This window comes from Elaeis guineensis, chromosome 4 (genome assembly GCF_000442705.2).
Source record: "Elaeis guineensis isolate ETL-2024a chromosome 4, EG11, whole genome shotgun sequence".
Lineage (NCBI taxonomy): Eukaryota > Viridiplantae > Streptophyta > Magnoliopsida > Arecales > Arecaceae > Elaeis > Elaeis guineensis.
In genome coordinates, this window is record NC_025996.2 from 27,348,310 (window position 1) to 27,368,142 (window position 19,833).

Here is a 19,833-nt window from a genome sequence, read left to right on the forward strand (position 1 = left end):
CATCTTGAGGTGCATTTTGTACCATGTGCTGAACTTGTGCATCATGTAACTTTGCGCTAATCACTTGTGATGTCCCTAGTTAATATTTTTTGCTTGCATGGCCATAAAAAGTCTTGTTTTTGTCGTTCTGTTATGATTTGTACAATTGTGTTAGAATATGTTGGTTAAGGTAGCTACAATTAGGGCATGAAAGTTTTCCATGCTCGCTATTTATGCTCCACTGAGATAACAAATGGTTAAATTTATTTATGCTTGTTACAGTTAAGTCATCACTCTCTTTACTGTTGAATGCAGAGCGCTTTAAGAAGTTAGAACATCTGGCTTCCAGTATTTTGAGAAGCATGGTAGTGTAAGAAATTTGTTTATTGGGGTGTCTTATATTGGGTATTATAGGATATCTTCCTCAATATATGATTTCAGAATATAGTCATGAATTTTTGACGACATATTCCCTAATAAGGAAAAAGGAATCATAGTTTTTCTTTTTTGTGTTCTTTTTTCATTATTATACACATATCTTCCAATCCTCTTATATACTGTGGTCATGTCAAACTGCCATCAGGGCTAAATTGTTCAAGTTAAACCAAACTTTTGGAACACTGGGTGCCACTTTATGGTTCCAAATGCCTCTTATTTTCCATGTTCACTGCTTCAATGTAGGGGGAACAATGAGCAAACGAGGCCTCCTGTCAAATTGGTTGGCATAGGCTTTCTTGCATGCTTTCCCTTAGATCTACCAATGGAGAAGAAAAAAGGGGTAAAATGAGCCTGCTCTCAGATTTGTCCATCATTACCTTTGCTAGCATCCTTCCCCTTAGGTCCATCACTCACGGAGTAGCATTAGAAGAAGAAAGGTAGGATATCTAGCCACAATTTTAATATGTACTATTCTCACGTTCTCCCTGAAATTAGTGGGCTTCGCTGATGAGGAAGGACCTCCCCACCAGGTCTGGCTGGTGGTAAACCTGGGTCAGGGGGGATGAGGGATGAGAGTAGAAAGTGGTGGTGACGTTGGTTAGTTTATAGTCCATCTGGTTTTATCACTTGTCCCTTTCATCTTTGATCAAACATGCGTCAAGGATTTTGATCTGGATGGACAAGATGGTTGAAGTTGAACTATCCAGGTTTGCAGTTCAAAAGCAACTCAAGTGTTGTTATTAGAAATGCAGGTTTTCACCCACCCATACAGATCCACCATGACTAGTGGGTTGAGCACTTCAACTAGGCAGGTTAACCAGGTTTTCAAAAACTGTGTAAAGTAGGACATACATTAATGCCATTTTTGGTTCCTTTGGCCATAAGTCTGGTTTAGGGCTGTGATTTTTTCAATTAAATTAGCTGACTAGACATCGTCTATGCCTTTCACTGTTTATAAAAAGAGGAGTCTATATAAAGTAAGGTCATTCTAAAAATTGGATAGAAGTTCTGATTCTTGTTCCTCTATTTTCTTTAGTTTTTGCCAATGTTCTTTGTATTGGAGTTGATCTACTACCTTTTGGATGTAGTTATATTTCTTCTAGATCACCAAGATGTCGAGTAAATCAGATCTGGATTCTCTTTGATTAATACAGTTGAATATATTACTGCACCAATTTCTATTGGATTTATTAAAGTCTATATGATTAATGGTTGTAGTTTCTAATCTTTCTATTATTTTACTTGACATTCTGTTGTTAGTTGAGTGCATTATGTTATCCTGTTATGCTTGGGGGAACTTCATAATCTTGTTGATGCAAATTTTATCTCTGTCACTATCATATTTCTGACTCCCTTTTTTGGCTCTTTCTAGCCATGTTACAATGAGTATTGGTCTGCTATCATATACATTTTTAAGAAGAACAATGAAGGATGACATAATTGTCCCAATGGTAACATTTTCAACATGATTCCATCTACCCATGTTTTATGCAACATGTATCTTGCCCCAAACATCAAACCTATTTTGGGCTGTTATGCAGCTTGATTTTCAAATTATTAAAGACCAGATAGTACCGGTGATATACAGTTCACAGGATGATTGGGAAAATAGCTTGAAAATAATTCTTGATTGGTCTCCCTTTTCTTCAAAGGAGGAACTGCTGCTACAGGTTTTATATTCCCTTTTCCTGTTTTAGCTTTACTTTTGTTGAATTGCATTAATTCTATGTATTATTATAAACTTGTTAAGTCATGCTTGTTTTCTTTATTCTTATCAGATTTATTTCTTGCATATTTATTTCTTTATTTCTTCCATCTTATAATGCATTTTTTTAAATATCTGTTGACCAATTGGTTGATGATGTTGCTGCCTTTTGTTTGTCTTATTAATTTTGATATCAACATATCTAAACACCATAATGATCTAAAGATGGACATGTCTGAGTTTTTATTTATTTATTTATTTAATAATTTCCGTAATAAGCTTTATTTGGAAGTAACTAACTGAGTTACCTTCTTATCTTGTATTACATATATTTTATATTTATGATCCCATTAGATTTATTCTTGAATCTTCTTAGCAGCGGAATCACCAACCCCTTTATGGGAGATTATCCAATATCACCCAGTGAAGATGACCATTTTGTTGGGTAAAGTTTTAGTTCACTCTAGAATACTATTTTCCTCAATTAATCAATCTTCAAAGGTTAACTTGAAATAGTCCTAAAGGTCTAATTAACTCTGATTAATCTCTTTAGATTGTCTTTTTTCTTGGACTTAACTAAAAATTTAAAATTAACTATTATTTTTACAATGATATTATTTTTGTTAAGGTAATATATATATATATATATTTGTAAACTGCTGTTATACACCCTTTATGTCATATCATCTTATAAAATGACTGATATATTGGAGAAAAAATAAGTGACATAATGGAAAAGACATGCATGTTGTAATGGAACAAATGGAAGAAATCTTGTTATATATATATATATAAAAGATATGTATGTATGTAGGTATCCTTATTCCACCTTCCCTCCATGCCCCGGCAGTTTCTATGCCATCGAGCATAATGCTCATGTAGATGTCAACTTCATGTTTGAGGTACCTATGGTCAATTTTTAAGGAATTGAGTCATTTTGCTTATTATCTGCATAGACTTTGTAGACATTCTCTATATAAACTGAGCTCATGTTTTAATTGTTAATGGAGGTTGCAGTCTTGCATATGTATTGGTATGTGACCCAACTTGATTATTCCAATAGGTTATATTGTACGTGACTTTTTGAAATAAAGTTAGCTTTGCGCTAGATCCTGAACTTGTTGCACTTTATGTTGTGCGTGAGTAAAATAGTTCAACAAACTAGAAAGTAGAAGTTTTAGGCAGCATAGACTTGGTCTGTTGGTCATGATCTCAAACTCTCTATTTTAAGCGTGTAATGTGGTAAAATGGAGTTGTCATATGACAACCAATGAGGAACTTACAAGATGGCAAAAGAATGATGAAAATAAGAGTGTGAGATGATGTCTAGTAATTACCTTAAAGTTATTGATTAGATGGTAGATCGATTTATTAAAAAGTGAATAGAATGAGATTGGTAATTTGATGGATGGAGGCATGAAGTTGGTTATGCTTTTATACAATGGGTCAATGTTGCATGGTGATGGAAATGAGAGTTGGATTGAGGTACATATCCAAGTATTTGACTTGGCAAGAGAGAAAAGGAGTGTACTGTACATGGATTAAATTACCTTAAGTGAATTACATATTTCAATTTTTTGTATGATGAACACATCTTATATATAATTGACGAGTGCTTCCTTTTGATTTAATCACAAACCTATTAGTAATTGTGTAACTTGTATTTTCACAATTATGTTCCTTTTGATTATATATTGTCCTAAGATACACTCAGAGACGACCCTATATAGGAATACCTTGCAACTGAGGATCCATAAAGCCAACCCCGAATAGTTTGGATAAGTATGGTCAAGGTCTTAAATATTGGCAAGATGGCAGGGTGTTCCCATGTCCCTAGTGTTGGGAAATAGAGCGGGATGGGATGGGACATCGATCATCTTGACTGTCGATACTAGGTTCTTCTTCCCATGTCATGGAAAATTGGGACGTCAATGTCTCATGGCATTTAAAATCTTTGTTGGATGGTTATGATTATGGTTTAAATGATTGCAAGGGGGGATTTGAAAGTTTAGGTACGGATCCGTGTTTGTCATTGACTAGTATATTAGTATCTCAAAATAGGGTAGTATAGGGGGCCAATATGATGATGTCTTGATAAAAGGGTGGTATGAGGGGAACATGCTTTAGTATAAATTGAGCAATGAAAAAAGGATCAAGAGTATTAGGGTGTTGCACCTTGATATAACATGATGGTACACCTCCTATATGGTAATATAGGCACTAGTGGATCCAAGAGGGGCAACCCCTCCCAACTCCCAAGCCCTGCCCTTCCCTGCCTCAGGATTTTACTCCTTCTTGGAAACATGGAAGCTTATGTTGCTTTGGATTATGCGGGTCCTGATAGTGAGACTTAAAATCTTGACTACCTAAAAATTGGTACCTCCACACTTTGAAAATATATCACATTAGCATCCATCTAATTTATAACAAAATTTTGCTATTTCGTTGCCGACAATTTTATGATTATACACACATTGACCAGGTAGTTGATACAATTGCCACATGAGGTGTAAAATCTTAGCTTGACCACTGAATTTATGGCAATTTTGTCACAATTTGCTCGAGCCATGGCATACCATAGTCCTGTTTATTGATTTCTGGCATGTATTATTTGTATCAGCTTGTATACACAGTTTTTCAATTCTTAGTCAAGAATATGCAGAAGATGGAATGCTGGTACTTTGATGATGGTTCATGGGCCTCAAAAGTACCCATAAATATTAAACATGAATTTTGAGATTATTTAATTGCTATATCTTATTAGAAGTTAGAAACATTTTTGCATCAAAATTCAAGAATGATAACATGATGAATTGCATGTTTTCTTCTAAATACTCTGAGAAAATAAAGGTTTGTGTTGTATGGATGCAATCTGATAGTCATCATATTTCCTCATCGAAACCTCAAGGGAAAATAGGATATATGCATTCCACAAGCTTGCAAAGTGCCAAAGCCTCCCTCCTTAACCATGTTCCATAAGTAACCAAAATTCACCTTTAATTATTTATCAATCCATGTGTCAGAAACCGGGTAAAAAAAATGTATAAGGTATAGCTCGCTAGTTATACCCGCACAAATATTGGAAAATTTAAAGAGGAGACAACTTTATAGTTTTGGCGCATGCCAGAAAAGTTGGAACAAACCTCTTTTAAGTTGGCAAGCGAGGAGCTTCAATATATGTTAGGGTTTCTATAAAGAGGAGAAAACTTAAAAGTTCAAATCCTGGCTGTGTATAGAGGTCTAAAACTCTAAATAGGTGAATTCTTGCCCTTTGTGACTAATAGCTAAATCAATGCGACAGTTCAGTCGGTCATAGGTACTCTATTTCGCGTTGTTAATTGGATTACTTATTCTTGCTACCAGTTTAGGAACACTGATCAAAGTCTTAATCTTATAACAAATATAGCATCTACTGTAGGTCTTTAGCTTTGGATCGAATGTTCATTGTCTTGTGAGGGGCTGTATCATTTCTCATTGTAGCTGCATTCTTTCTTTACGTTTGCATTAAAGGAATCAATGTTTGGATCATAGCTGCTTTTAGCTATTTGCTCCATTTTTCATCCAAGTTTATAACAAACAACTATGCTCTATCTGAGCTCTTTCCTATGTATGTTTAGCATTTGCTCCTTTTTCTTTTTTTATTTGGCGATACATAATCTTCTATGTCATATTGCAATTTTTTTAATGTTCTTTGTTCTGTATATTCTATATTTTAAAACTTCTCCCAGGACAGAACAAATGCGGCTGTTTTGTAAATTTAAGCTTTAATACTAGTACGGCTTCCCCTAGCTTAAAACATTCATGCTTATAACTAATGTTTTCAATGAATAATTTGAATTCCTTTCTCATGTCTTCCCATCTGTCTAGGAGTTATTTCTTACTTGTTACATATTAATTCCTGTCCTTGAAATCGAACTAAGGTATAATGCTGAAATTCTTAAAATGTGTTCATCTTTTTTGTATTCTCATTGTTATGCTTTTTCCTTGTGTATCTTAGTCTTGTACTCTTATTGACGTAACTTCTTTTTCTAATAAATACTAGATGAATTAGTTGATCATTTATGTTTTTTCGTCATTGTATAAAATTCTATCATAAAGAAAATACTTTTTTATATTGCGTGTCATAAATTTATTTATTTATGTTTCTGATAAATCAGTTTGAGGATCTTGGGTCTAATGGAACCAAAGTTTTTATATATAATCTATGGATGAATGATGACGGCCTTTTGGAGTTGGACTTTGATGATAATGATGAGGTATTTATTATGTATTGTTTTATTTAGTGATCCATCTAATGTTACATGGTACTTCAAACTTCTTTTTCTTAATTAGATATTTCTCTTCATTGATCACAAAAAACTATGTACGCATTATAGTGGTTTACTTCTTTTTTTTTTTTTTTTACTTTTGGAAAAAAGCCCCATCAGCTTTTTATGCTATATGCAGGAGTAGAATATCATCATCGTCATTAGCATCACAATCACGATCACCACCACCAGGACCACTATCGTCATCATCATCTGCACACCATCATCAGCACCATGACCACCATCACCACCACCACCACCACCTTCACCACCACCACCATCATCAAATCTGGGCATTGGCTTGGCGCCATAGATATGCAGAATTTGTCTATGCAATTCTTTCTGGTTTTTGTGCAATTGCTTTGGATTGATTTGATTTTAATACTATTTTGTTCATTTTTTCCTTGGAATCATTTACAATTCCATTTTTTAATGACTCATTCTTTTCTTTGTATGAAAACTACATCACATTCGCATGGGCTGCAAATTGAGATGTTAGTGGTTGTATTTTATATGCCATATTTTGTTTCTTTTAAAGTGCCTACTTATACTTTTGCTCTGTGAAAGCACATCAAGGAAAAATAGTATTCTTTTGCAATTACTGTATTAAAAGTTGTCCGTATGTGTGAGCCATTTCCGTCATTGTGGATTGTGAAGAGAAAAATCATGCACATCCTTTCATGTTTGAACAATTGGGCAAAGCAACTGAAAAAGTGCAGATTGAGGTGTGAGATAGGGGATCTTGCAATATAATGAGGATATAAGGATGCCTTAGAAGAACTCAGGATAGAAGAGAACTGTTGTATTGAATAAATTATATTTGCATTCAGTTTTATTTCAGGAACATAGTAAGATATAGCAAATCTAGTGTTGAATGTGGTAGAAAATAGTGTAGAAAGATTGATTGTGCAAATTTAATTTAAAATGGAGTTTTTTTGTGGTGGAAATTCAAAATGGAGTTCAGATTATGTGTGGTTATAGAAGATTCTTGGTTGTGGGATTTAACCAAGGATTGCCTGCTTGATTAAATTTGCTAGGATGGCATACCATTCACAATTACCCTTGCTTACACCTTGTTACACAGACTGTTGCCTAAGATAGTGATAAATGACTATAACTAGCAATAAGTATTCAACCTTTGGATCTAGTTCTTCAGGAGTTCAAGTAATTTTCTTTGTCCAAATTTGTAAAAGTTGAAGCATGATACAGATCAGATCGGCCTATGCTACTTTAAGATGCTGAATTGGACATCCTATTCATGTGGCCTGATGGTTTTTAGGTTTAACTGCTGATTGTTATGCTGTGCGAGTAAGGCTAGCATGGTTTGCATATAACTAGGGTACTGTGTTGTGCTAACATTTGGCTGCAGATGCAGACTGGGATGGCAAAAAACATAAGATTGCTAGAGGATACATTACTGATTCTCTAGATGTGCATATTTTCTTGTAATAATTGTACTTAAGCTATGTTTAATCACTTCGTGTTTGGAACTGAACATGTTTCCAAGAAATTAACTTTTTTATTTTTTTGACCAATCTATGTCAACAGTCATTCTAACCAAAAAAAAAAGGGTAATTATTGATCATAACCAGTGCCAAAGTTTGTGAACTACATATTCTATGAAGTCTAACAGACAAATGATCATGAATTTGCATGATTTAATAACCTTGTAATGGACTGGCAATTACAAAAGGAAAAAAAGAATCTTATAAAAGATTGTGGAAGTTTGGGAGAGAAAAATAAGGATATAAACTGAGCCAAATGTTTGGTAATGCTCAAATTAATGGTTTGGAAGTACAACATGCTGATCCATGGGGATATACTATGTGCTTTTTTCTCCCTGATAATTGAATATAATAATTAATAAGTGCTTCAAGAACCTATTTGCAAGAGGTTAATTATTTCATTTTTTTTGTTTTCTGTATTCAGGAAATAATAAGTATAAACAAATGGCTTAAGCAGATTACTCCTGGAGTGTTTGCCATTTCCCTAGTTTTCTTTTGCTATGTTAGATAAAATTTTTTTGTAGTAAGTGATGGATCAGTGATCATTTTACATTTTAGTTGTCTATGTAGTGTATCTTCATAATGTACGATGTGTATAGATTCTTGATATCAAATCATGTTTTCATATGAACCAGTTTTATTGTTTTTTATGTTGAGGAAATTATAAATATAAACAAACAGCTTAAGCATACTACTTCTGGATTGCTTACCATTTCCCTAGTTATGCTTCTGCTATGTTTGATAAAGACAAGATTTTTTTGCAGTAGGTGATGGACCCATGGTCATTTTGCATTTTAGCTATCTAAATCATGCATCTTCATAATTTAGGATGTGTATAAATTCTTGATATCAAATTGTGTCTTCGTATTTACCAGTTGTACCAACAAAAGAAAATTCAAAAGATTAACTGCCATGCATAATTATATGTATGACATATTCAAAGTATATTGGCACTAATGTTAGGCAGTGTAGCATATAATGCCCGATATTTCTCTGTTTTCCATTATTAATTGCAGGACATATTGCTGAGAGATCAAGCCACCAGTGGAGGCTTTTCAAAATTTCATAAAGAAATAGTGCAATCACATATTTCTTATACCCTTAGATATTCTTTGCGGGTGGGTTTGATTTCTTTTCCCATGTCATCTAGCATGTCTTCCCATATTTGTGGCTATATATTATTTATGTTATTTGCATTTTTGCAGGCATATGCTTCCATTCTCTATCTCAGAAAATTCTCAAATTTCCAAATTATATTGAGAGGAAAACCTGTGGAGCAACTAAACATTGTAGATGAGTTGAAATTTAAGAAAACAGTGACTTACAAACCTCAAGTTGCAGCTGACTCACCAGATGTAAGTATAAGAAGGTCATGATTTATTTCTTATTAATGCCATTTATATGTCTCTTTCTTACAAAGTATTTCATTTTCAAATTTGTCTTGGAGCTTCAACATTTGGATTACAGTAGAGCTATCTTGGAAATAAGGCTTTCACAGATGTTAGCATGACATTTTCATATTTCATCTTAGGACTGATTGTTGTGTCTCATGCCTTTTTTAGTTAGGTGCTGGCGAAATTAGATATTTTATGCAGAATACTAGCCCATGCTTGCCTGGACAGATACACCATGTTGCTACAAGATGGGCAAAATGCTTACCAAAACAACATGCGTGCATGACTTCTTAAGACTATTATAGAACGAGAAAATACTTAAGATATTGTGTTAAGCTGGTCCTTGGTTGCCAGAATCTTTTTCTGCATCCACTTCGGAATCTTCATGCAATCACGAACTCACATCTGCTTCTGAAGTGCTTTCATACTCAAAAGTGTTTATTAAACAGCGGCTTCCTCGCGCTTGTACACCTGCATTTGCTCCCACACCTGCTTCTGATTCTAAGAGGCTGTCCCAGATGGAGATGTGTATGACCGTCCTTGGGCTTTGGCATATTGACATGGAATAGGAATGTAGAGTGCAATGTGTGTTCCTCTTTATTTGTATCATTTGTCTGTTAATTGGATTTCTATGCCTACTACATTTCCTTATCCATATTTAGAGTCACAGCAATTATTTTATATGTATATCTTTGATTTGGGCCATTATATTTTATATGATGGTCTTTACATTTAAAAGTCTCCGACTTGCGAATAGTGCTTTGCATTGTTTAGGTTCTTCTCATTGACAGGGATATTGTTTTAAACTTCTCTCAGGACTCTACAATTCTTGGAAGAGTCAAATTGCTTATTAGTACGTTATATCCATTTAACACAAAAGATTTATTTATTTTATTTTAAAATGTACCATTACAAATCCTATGTTGGCATGTCATGGTTTGTTTGGACTTTGGAGTTTGGAGTGTGTCTATTGCATGTATATGAGTGTGCAAATGGCACAACATAGTAATAGCATTTGCAGCAATCAAGGATAAAAGTCATTAGGAAGTGGGTGTGTTGAATGAAGATTTTGAGGAGGTCCTTGCATGGAAAGAGTCTTTTTTTCCCCCAAGGGTAAGTCTTTAATAACATTAGATGAGTTGGTAACAATGATTATGGTGAACGATTTATGAAATTGTGTAGAAAGCTTCATTATTTATGGTTGTTCTTAAGCTATGCCTTTTCTTTTGCATGTCTTTTTACATATGAAAGTTCCAGCTTCCCCCACCCTACCCCACTGTCTCTAATATCTACCTTGTCAACCTCTATTGCTTGACATAGATTAACATAGATACATGTGTATTATTTTAATATTATTTTTGGATGCTAAGACATGCATATTGTTGGACAATGTAGGTGGTGGTGAGAACTATCATTGGCTTTGCAAAGGAAGCACCAGTTCTTGGCATTTTTGGCTTAAATGTCTATCATAAAAATCGTCTTATCATGGTATAGTTACATATCATGTTGCTAGTAATTTTATGTATTATTCATGTTCTTTTTTTTGCCTTTGTTGTTTTCTTGTATTTGCAATTGAATATAAATGTTTTGTATGTGCATCTAATTTAATCAAAGTCCTTAAGAATTTTGGAGATTTAACTAGCTAGTTCTCGTTGAAAATAAGTCATGGTTTCATACAACTAGGGTTTAAGCTAAATAAATATTAAAAAGACTCCATAATTTGAATATTTTACAATTTTAGGATGTATGAGCAAGGTTTTAAATCCCGTGGGATGAGGCTGTCCTAGTTTTTTCATGGAATGGGACGCATCGCCATCTTGCCCCGTCCGACACTTGGGATTGAAGATGCCCCAAGAAATCCCGATCGGGATGCTAGGTTGTTAGCGGGACGGCCTTGTCCCGACACATAGGATGGTACCCTATTCTGGTGTTCTATGGGACGTCCCACTGGGATTTGAATCTTTGTGCATGAGTACCTTGCACAAACTCTATATAACAATCTATTTAAAGACATCAAATGTAGCTCAAAATAGGAATTCTTGCTGAACAAGGTGCCATAAAGTCAACCAAAAATAGTCAAAATAATGCTGGGTGGTTATTTGTATGATTAAAATTTAGATATAAATAATGTTACCGAACAATATTAACCCTATAGGGACATGACAGGTCATGAGTGTCGTGTCCGAGTTCCTTGAAGTATCGAGCACAACAATCTTAAGAAGCTTAAAAACAGAGATGTGGCCATATATGTGTGTGTACGTGCACACTTGCATATCTTGCCATGCATACTCTGAAAGAGTAAATATACTTGAAAATGTTAAAAGTTTTTTAAAAAAAATAAATAAAAAGGCTAATTTGATATTTTGCCCTCAAAATATCATCTCCATTCACCTTTAGTGTTTGGCTGGAAACAACAAAAATGGGGACAATATATATATGTAGATCGAAGAAGGTAGGAGGAAGGCTTGAAGAGGAAGGTGGAACCAAGAGAAAGGTATGCAAAGCTCAACTAGTTGCTCTACTTGCCCCCCCCCACCCAAGGTTTTGAATACCGATACTGGTGGCCGTTCTGGCCGGCCGACGATACGGTCTGGCACGGCCCTGTACCGGACTGGCACGAACCGACGAAGGGAGGAAGGGACGAATCGGGGAGGAGGAATGAGAGAGAGAGGAAAAGAGAGAAAGAGAAAGAGAGGAGGGGAGGGAAGGAGGTTAAGACGACAGAGACGCCATCGTGGCCACCTGAGGGTTGTGCGGGCCCTCAGTGGGCTGCGGTGGCCACAGCGGGTCCACATCGTCCGTGGGAGAAAAGAGAGGAGAGAGGGGGGAGAACCAGATCGAGGGGGGTCCGATGAAGAGGCCGTCGGAGGGCCTTCGACTGGCCGTTGTGACCATCGGGCGGTGTAAACGCCACCTCCAGCTCCACGATTGTGAAACATGGGGCTTTTTTAAAAGCTCCTTATTTCAAGGGCTTTTTAAAAAGTTTGATAATAGTGAAACCGATAAACCAATTGTCGATTTCATTGTTTTTAATTTTTTTTAAAAAAAATCTTAAAAATGTAAAGTCGGCAAATCAAGTGCTGGCTTTACTGTTCATATCCCTTTCTAAAAAAAGATCGACGTGTGAACAAGGGTGGTCGCCCCTGTTCCACGGCTGCGACTCTACTCACCCCACTTCCGTCGTCCGATGGCCATGACAACCATCTAGAGACCTCCGGCGGCCCCTCCACCGTCTCGTCCTCTTGTCTCCTATGACTTTTTTCTCTTTTTTTCTCGCTCGTGGCAGTCTTATCGGGCGAACTGAGCCATGGAGGCTTCCACGGCCCTCCGGTGGCCACAGAGGGCCACCGTTGGCCTCTCCCTCTCCTCCTCTCTCTCTCTCTTCCTTTGTTCCCTCTCTATCTTCTCTGGCACTGGTGTGTGCTGTTTTTCTCATCGGAACCATTCTGATTCTCCGTCGGTCCAGTTCGGCACGCCACGATCCATCCGATTCGGGACAATTATGAAAACCATGCCCCCATCCAACCAAAAAAAAATACTTTTCCATTCTTTTACCTTTCTTTCTCTTCATTGACAAGAGCCTGAAATGGGCAACACATATGATCATTTCTTGTCATTTCTTCTCCCACTAAGGCAAGACATAGGCAAGGATTTGTTCCCTTTTTTTGGCTTTTCTTGATTGGCATAAGTTAAAGTGTCATGCCCCCAACTCCAAACTAACGATACGAGAGTGTGAATAGCTGCCGCACACTTATAGCGTTTGACCTGCTTGCAAGGCATTTCACCTATTAATAAATCAATATAACTTTGAATCACATAATTCAACTAAAGCAATGGTAATATCATAACAACTACAACTATGAATCTGAAGTATCATCTAATCATACTCACTACCCTGAGTTATAAGCAGATATATGTTTTAAAATTTACAACTCAAACTTTCAGTATTGAAATATTTATACATAATTCTAAGCCACATTTTTTAATATACACCACTTGTCGAAATCAAGCCTACTAATTAGTAGGATGGTCTTGCCTCTAATTACACTTTCCCAAAATGCCGATGCTTGCCCAATTTCTTGGTCTCTGTTTCTGAAAAACATAAGTGAAGATTATGAGTTTCACGGCTTAATAAGTAACAAATCCACTTTATAGAATTGGATCAAGTAAAATTAGAATTTGATTAAGTAAAATTAACATGATTCAATTCAATTAAAACATATAAATCATAGTACATTGTATAGGTAATTTCATGATTATTTATTTCAATAATATTTGCATATTAAAGTGATACAATTTCATCCTTCATTTATTGATATACATATAACAAATCAATATTTGGAATTAGACTAAGATAGATTATCCAGTTCTAATGATCAAGGATTGTCGACTCGAAATTGGATCCTATGTTGGCCAGTCAGTGGTGTGAGTCGGTATGCCCCCATATTGGATCATATCAGACTTGAACCGATATGGAAACGAGAGATAAATTGGGAAAGAAAAGAGAGAGAAAGAGGGGGGAAGGAGGAAAGGAATGGGAGGCCGATGGAGATGCCTGTGGTGACCACTAGAGGGCCGTAAAGGCCGCTGGAGAGCCGTTGAGGCCTCCTGGGCTTCGTGGTCCTCCACGAGAGAAATTGAGAAGAGGGAGATAGAGAGAGAGGAGAAGGGAGAGAAAGGCGGTGAGGAGGCCGTCGGGCAGTCCAAACCCTCGTGCGGCTGCCGCGGCCCAAACCCCTCTGTGGTTGCCGCTAGTTCGAAATAAAGTTTTGCCTCTGTTTCATTGGATTTTTTTAAAGAAGCCCGACACTAAGATCGGCTGCTGGGCTGGGGGGGCTGGGTTGGGCCGCCCGATGGCCTTCCTGCCACCTTCTCCTCCCTCCTCTCTTCCTCTCCCTCTCTATTTTTAGTTTCTTTTGTGGAGAACCACAGAGACCTAGAGTCTCGATGGCCCTCCAGCGGCCTCAACGGGCCACCGCCGGCCTTCCCCTCCCCTTCCCTTTCTTTTTCTCTCTCTCTCCCCTCCTCTCTTTCCTTCTCCCTTGCTCTTTTTTGCTGGCATTCCGAATCGGATGTTCGATCGCATCAATTAGCCACTGGTACGTTTGGCAAATCATGCTAATGATTATATCATACTTGCAATCATATACTTGTATACATACCTATACATGTACTTATACCTAAATATCTAGTTCATTTTACTCTACAGTCTACAACCCGAATTACGACCAAATTATGTCCCCACAATTTTACTTGTTGATCCACCTTTTTAATCCCGCAACTTAGGAATCACTGCGATTTTACTTATGGACCTGCATTTTTAACCCTATGGCCCGGGAATCTCCACGATTTTACTAGTGGGCCTGCATTTTTAAGGCTTGAGAATCACCATGATTAGTCGTTGACTCACATTTTTACCCTTGCAGCTTGGGGATTATGACATAATCAAGTCCAGACTCATCTCATAGTTGGGTTGTGAGTCAGGTGACGCGCGCGTGTGCACATACATATATAAAGCATAAGCCAAGTTTTCTTGTCTTTTCTTTTACCATGTCACTTCAAATTTTTACAATTAAACATGCAACAATTTAGTTTTACATGCTTGACCCATAATAATGATTCAACCATATAGTTGATTTGCAGATGTGCAAATGATAATCAATTTCCACATAATTATGAAGTTTCAGATGTAATTTATTCTGGAATCATGATATCAATTCGCACAGTTAATCTTAAACAATTTTTATAAAATGGTGTTACTCACCCCATAGATGTCAACTAGATCGGTACTAGATCACTTTGGTAGGCTTCTTTGGACCTAATCATCTCCAAATCACTCATATATCAAATTAGGGCCACACCAATATTTCAAAATCATTCTAAAAATTTCCCAAATTCCAAACTTTTCCTTCTAAAAATTTTCAGACACCCCAAAATTCCAGTTTCTACGCTAATTATTATTGAAATAGGGGAATGAACCACTAACCTTGCCTCATTTCCCATTACAGAATAGGATGTAAGAACCCTGGGCTAGCTCTGGGAGAAAAAGAGAGAGAAAATAAGGAAAAAAAGAGCATGAGATCTTTCGGGTTGTGAGAGAGGAAGAGCTTTGGGGGTGTGAGAGAGAGTGTGTGCGTGTGAGAGTAGAGGAGGGCGGCTGGGTTTTTGTTGGGTGTGGGTGGAAACAAAGAGCACATGGTGCCGGCCCCCTCTTCTTTTGTTTATCCATAAGAAGGGCATCACCTTTACAGGCGGCTCTTAGTTTATTTGGGCCTAGGCCATGGGCCTAGGTGATTACATAAACAATTGATTTTCTTTTTATGCAGCCAGAAGCATGATCAAGGTAAGAGTTTAAGGGAGTAAGAATTTATTTCCCTTTTTCATTTTATTCCTCTTTTTTTTTCCTCTTCTTTCTTCAGTTCGCTAGGGTCAAAATAGCAGGCTTTCCTTCTAATGCTTTCTTTCCTTTGAGAATAGCTGAAAGCATGATTGAGGTGAGAGTCCATGCTGTTTTGATTTATTGCATGAACTGTGTAATGCTACCATGTCCGTGATGTAGTCAACCATATCAAGTTATTAACTGTGTTATGTCATTTCCTTAGGACATAGCAAATGACTTCGATTTCTCAATGTAAAATGAGCCACAGGACATCCCATAAAAGGCTCGCTGAAAATTATTATTTTGATTCTTGACCTTGATTAAGTGCCCAAGATCTCCCCATCACACAGACAACGTTGGACTAAATGCACTCACATGGGTCTTGGTGTTATCTAATCATAAACATCATGATTGGCTTGTGGTTAGCCCCAAAAGGGCCTATATTGCAGCTTCCCCCACTCCACATGGGTCATGGACTAGGCTAACTCTAGTGTCATTCGTAATGATCGAGAACCTCACCTAAAAGGCTAGCCATGAGTTGTTATTTGGATTCTTAGCCCTATTTAAGTACTTAAGATTTGCCCGATGCACAAGTAATGCTAGACTAAACAGATGCCTACACAAATCCTTAGACCATGTCCCAGTAGCACATGTCATAAACATTTCCACTGGATGCAAAAAGGAAGAAAGTACATATGATTAATAGAAAAATATCAACAAGATACTCTTCCAACATCCCCACCCCGGCACCGTTGAAAACACAGAGACAAAAGAAAAGAAAAGCAATAAAGGTAGGTTTTGCTATAAGCAGCGTTCGCCAAACTGATATCATGACTTTCACTGATCAAGTATCACGTTGGTATGTTATTGTACCATACCGACATACAATATGCAGTTTGATGTTGGTTAGCCATTTTAGGATAAATCTAGAGAGAGATTGAGAGAGGGGGTGATGGAGGGAGGCACTAGGGTTCAAGCAGACCATGGGACTTGATGGCTTCCTTGATGGTGACAAGGCTGTTAAACTTAGGAGGGCAAGGTGGAGGGTTTTTTTTATTTTTATTTTTATTTTTTTTGTTGGGGGGGGGAGTTGGGGGTGCAAGGAGTGGCATTAGGAAGATGAGGTCATCATTGTCCTTGAATTAGAAGGGAGAGTTTGGCATCATCATCGAAAGACGAGGATTAAGTTGGTGAGGCAGAGAGATCCATGGGAGAGAAAGGCTTGAGAGGGTTAGGATTTAGGATTGATGAAAAGTAGGCGATGATTTATAAGAACTTGGTTAGTTTAGCTTGGTGAACTAGGCCAGTACTACCTGAAATCGGGGAATCGGTCCATCTGGCCCGATTCTCCTATACTATTTTGAAACACCGGAACCGTCTTGAATTAGGTGATTCAGGAAGGTTTGGCTAACCTTAGCTAGAAGTGCATGCCATATAGACAATGGAACCACTATAAAATTATCATTGATTGACCATGAAAAGGAAATTTTAGTATTATTTAGATATAGCTAGAAGAGTGGTTGTCATGATAGGTTTGATTAGATGCCAAGTACATTCTATAGCACTTATGCAGCTGATGAACAAAAGTTGATTGAGTGCAATACTAGTGAAAGACATGCCTATACTTGCAATAGCAGTGAGGGATTTATTCTACCAATTGAGTTGATTGTGCAAGTTGACTCTCCACAAGGTAGACCATCGGGAAAGTCAGTTCATGGGTAAAAGATGCCAATAACCACTTGACTAGTTGAAACTCATCTGAGAAATCATAATAGAGGTGTTATCACTTAGCAAATGGATAGGGTAACAAAATTGCTTTATGTATGGTGGTAATGGTTGATCTCCAACTTGACCATATATTATGACAGCTAAGAAATATCAATGTCTGATGCCTTGAGGAAGATGAGTGAATGATAGCACTATTGTTATTGAGAAGTATGCATGAGCATGTGCAATGTGTTTGGCTAAACATATGTCATCGGGTATGGATATGTAGATTGTAGAGGATTGGTGGTGCACTCTTGGAAAAAAGAATCTTATTTTTGATCCATAAGGATGGCAAACAAGTTTTTTAGCAAGGGAGTAAAATATGCATGTCGCTAAGAAAATCCAATGATTCTGCAATGAAAGATTAAAGTGGGAAACACAAATAATCTAATAACTGATACTTTGAGTGGAAGACTACTGATATATGATTGGCATGTGCCTTAGTTGTAGGTAAGGATCGTCGACTCAAAATTGGATCCTGTGTTGGCCGACGGGCGGTATGAGTCGGTACGTTCCATACCGGACTCGAAGCGACATGAAAATGGGGGATGAATCGGGGAGGAAAAGAGAGAGAAAGAGAGAGGGGGGAGGGAGAGAAGGAACGAATGGCCAGTAAAGACACCTGCGATGGCCACTGGAGGGCCGTTGAGGTCGTTGGAGGGACGTCGAGGCCTCCCGAGCTGCCGTAGGGGATTTTGGGCAGCTCAACAGCTACGATGGCCACCCAATGGCCCTCCGACAGCCTCCCTACCACCTTCTCCTCCCTCCTCTCCCCTTCCTTCCCCCTCTCTCTATCTCTCTCTCTCTCTTCTTAGTCTCTTACGGAGGACCGCGCAAATCTGGAGTCTCGACGGCCCTTCGATGGCTTTGGTGGGCTACCGCCGGCCTTCCTTTCTCCTTCTCTCCCCTCTCTCGCTTTCTTCTTCTCTTTCGTTCTCCCTCACTTTATTTTCGTCAGTGTTCTGAATCGAACGCTCGAACTGCATCGGTTAGCCGCCAATATGGTTCAGCAAGCGACGAACCATCTGGTTCGGCGAACCATGGTAGCAGGTGTATTCTATCAAGGGTGCTGCATGCCTGCATCTGCTGCAAATTCTCTTAAAAACTTGCTCCCCATTCTAAATATTTATGAGAGTTCTGATTCTCTGCACCTTCATCTCCCCTATATGCTCCTACTTCGGGCAAGTAAGACCCATTCTGCATTTAGGACCAAATCAGAAGCTTGACAAATGATTGAATGATAAACCATGACTTGTAAAGTCATAGCAAGTGATGCTGAAATGGTCCTTTAGAAAAGAGATTGATGTTGTCGCAAGCACCAAAGATAAAAGTTTTAATCTAACTCAACTATTATGTAGAATAATGTGAGATCAGGTGTTGAATCCTTAGGGATCAATGGGCTGAGTTGTGTTCAAATTAAAAAATATGATGAAGGAATAAGAATTTTAGGATTTAAGAAAGACAAAAGAAACAAGTTGATAGAAATAAAGTTTTAGAAAAATCAAGTAAAAGAAAGTGCCTTAGGGTTTTCGAATCCGTCCTTAATCATAGATCAGTATTTAATTAAAGTAATCAAGATTATTAAAAACTACAAGCCTTAGTGATGATCAAGAAATAAATTCATGGTCTTGTACTCAACATAGTTTATCTCGCTGAGCACGAATCATATCTTCAAATCACGACTCGTCTCTACGTAGTCATAAACTATTCGAGAATAACTACCACAAAATAAGAAATACTACTACTTAAACACATGAATAAAATCACAGTAACTATTCATGTTTGCAAAATATTCAATATTAATTGAAAAGAACGATATGTTACAATGTTCAAGTAGTTGATTGCATAAGAAGAAAAATACACAATAAGATTCAAGAAAGCAAATACAAATCTGATCTTAAGGAGTTCATCTACTGAGGACAAAGGGTTTAGCTGCTCATAGGTTGGATCTTGCTCACCGCCAAAAGCTCCATCTTTTTTGATTGTTAGAGAAGAACTTGAAGAAGAAGAAGCAGCAGAACCTCTTTATGCCGTCAAAAATTCTCTCCCAAAACTCCAACACCGGACAACCTCCCTTTCTTTTTCTCTTTTTCTACAAAATTTCTCTCCATATTTTCTTTTTTTGGGCCGCCCCATACCTTTTTTTATAGCCTTAAAGACCTCAAATCCTGGGCATCCCAAGTCTCCTAAGCCTTCATGCCTCCCTTCTTTCATCTTTAGGCTTTGGCATCCCAAACCCTTTTTCATGTCTCAAGACCCTGGCCACCTCCCTCTCTCTCTTTTTATTTTTTAAAAACCTAAAGCTCGTCTGTCCACATCCCAGGCGGTTTAAACCGCGCTCGCATAGTGCCTCGTGCCC

The 19,833-nt window shown here is 37.4% G+C and overlaps 1 protein-coding gene across 7 annotated transcripts in view; it reads left to right on the plus strand.

Moving 5' to 3' along the window:
- Positions 1–19,833, plus strand: part of LOC105043212 (protein MICRORCHIDIA 2) — a 66,108-nt gene that overhangs the window by 16,294 nt on the left and 29,981 nt on the right. For 6 of the 7 annotated variants that reach the window (XR_012140826.1, XR_012140825.1, XR_012140829.1 and 3 more), the window contains exons 7-12: positions 1,790–1,868; positions 1,959–2,087; positions 6,280–6,378; positions 8,951–9,052; positions 9,140–9,289; positions 10,724–10,816. Coding sequence is in view for 1 of the 7 variants with exons in the window: in XM_010920676.4 (XP_010918978.1) it covers positions 1,790–1,868; positions 1,959–2,087; positions 6,280–6,378; positions 8,951–9,052; positions 9,140–9,289; positions 10,724–10,816 (652 nt within the window). In the remaining 6 variants the exon portion in view is untranslated. The remainder of the gene's footprint in view (positions 1–1,789; positions 1,869–1,958; positions 2,088–6,279; positions 6,379–8,950; positions 9,053–9,139; positions 9,290–10,723; positions 10,817–19,833) is intronic. The other variant, XR_012140830.1, reaches the window with a different exon arrangement.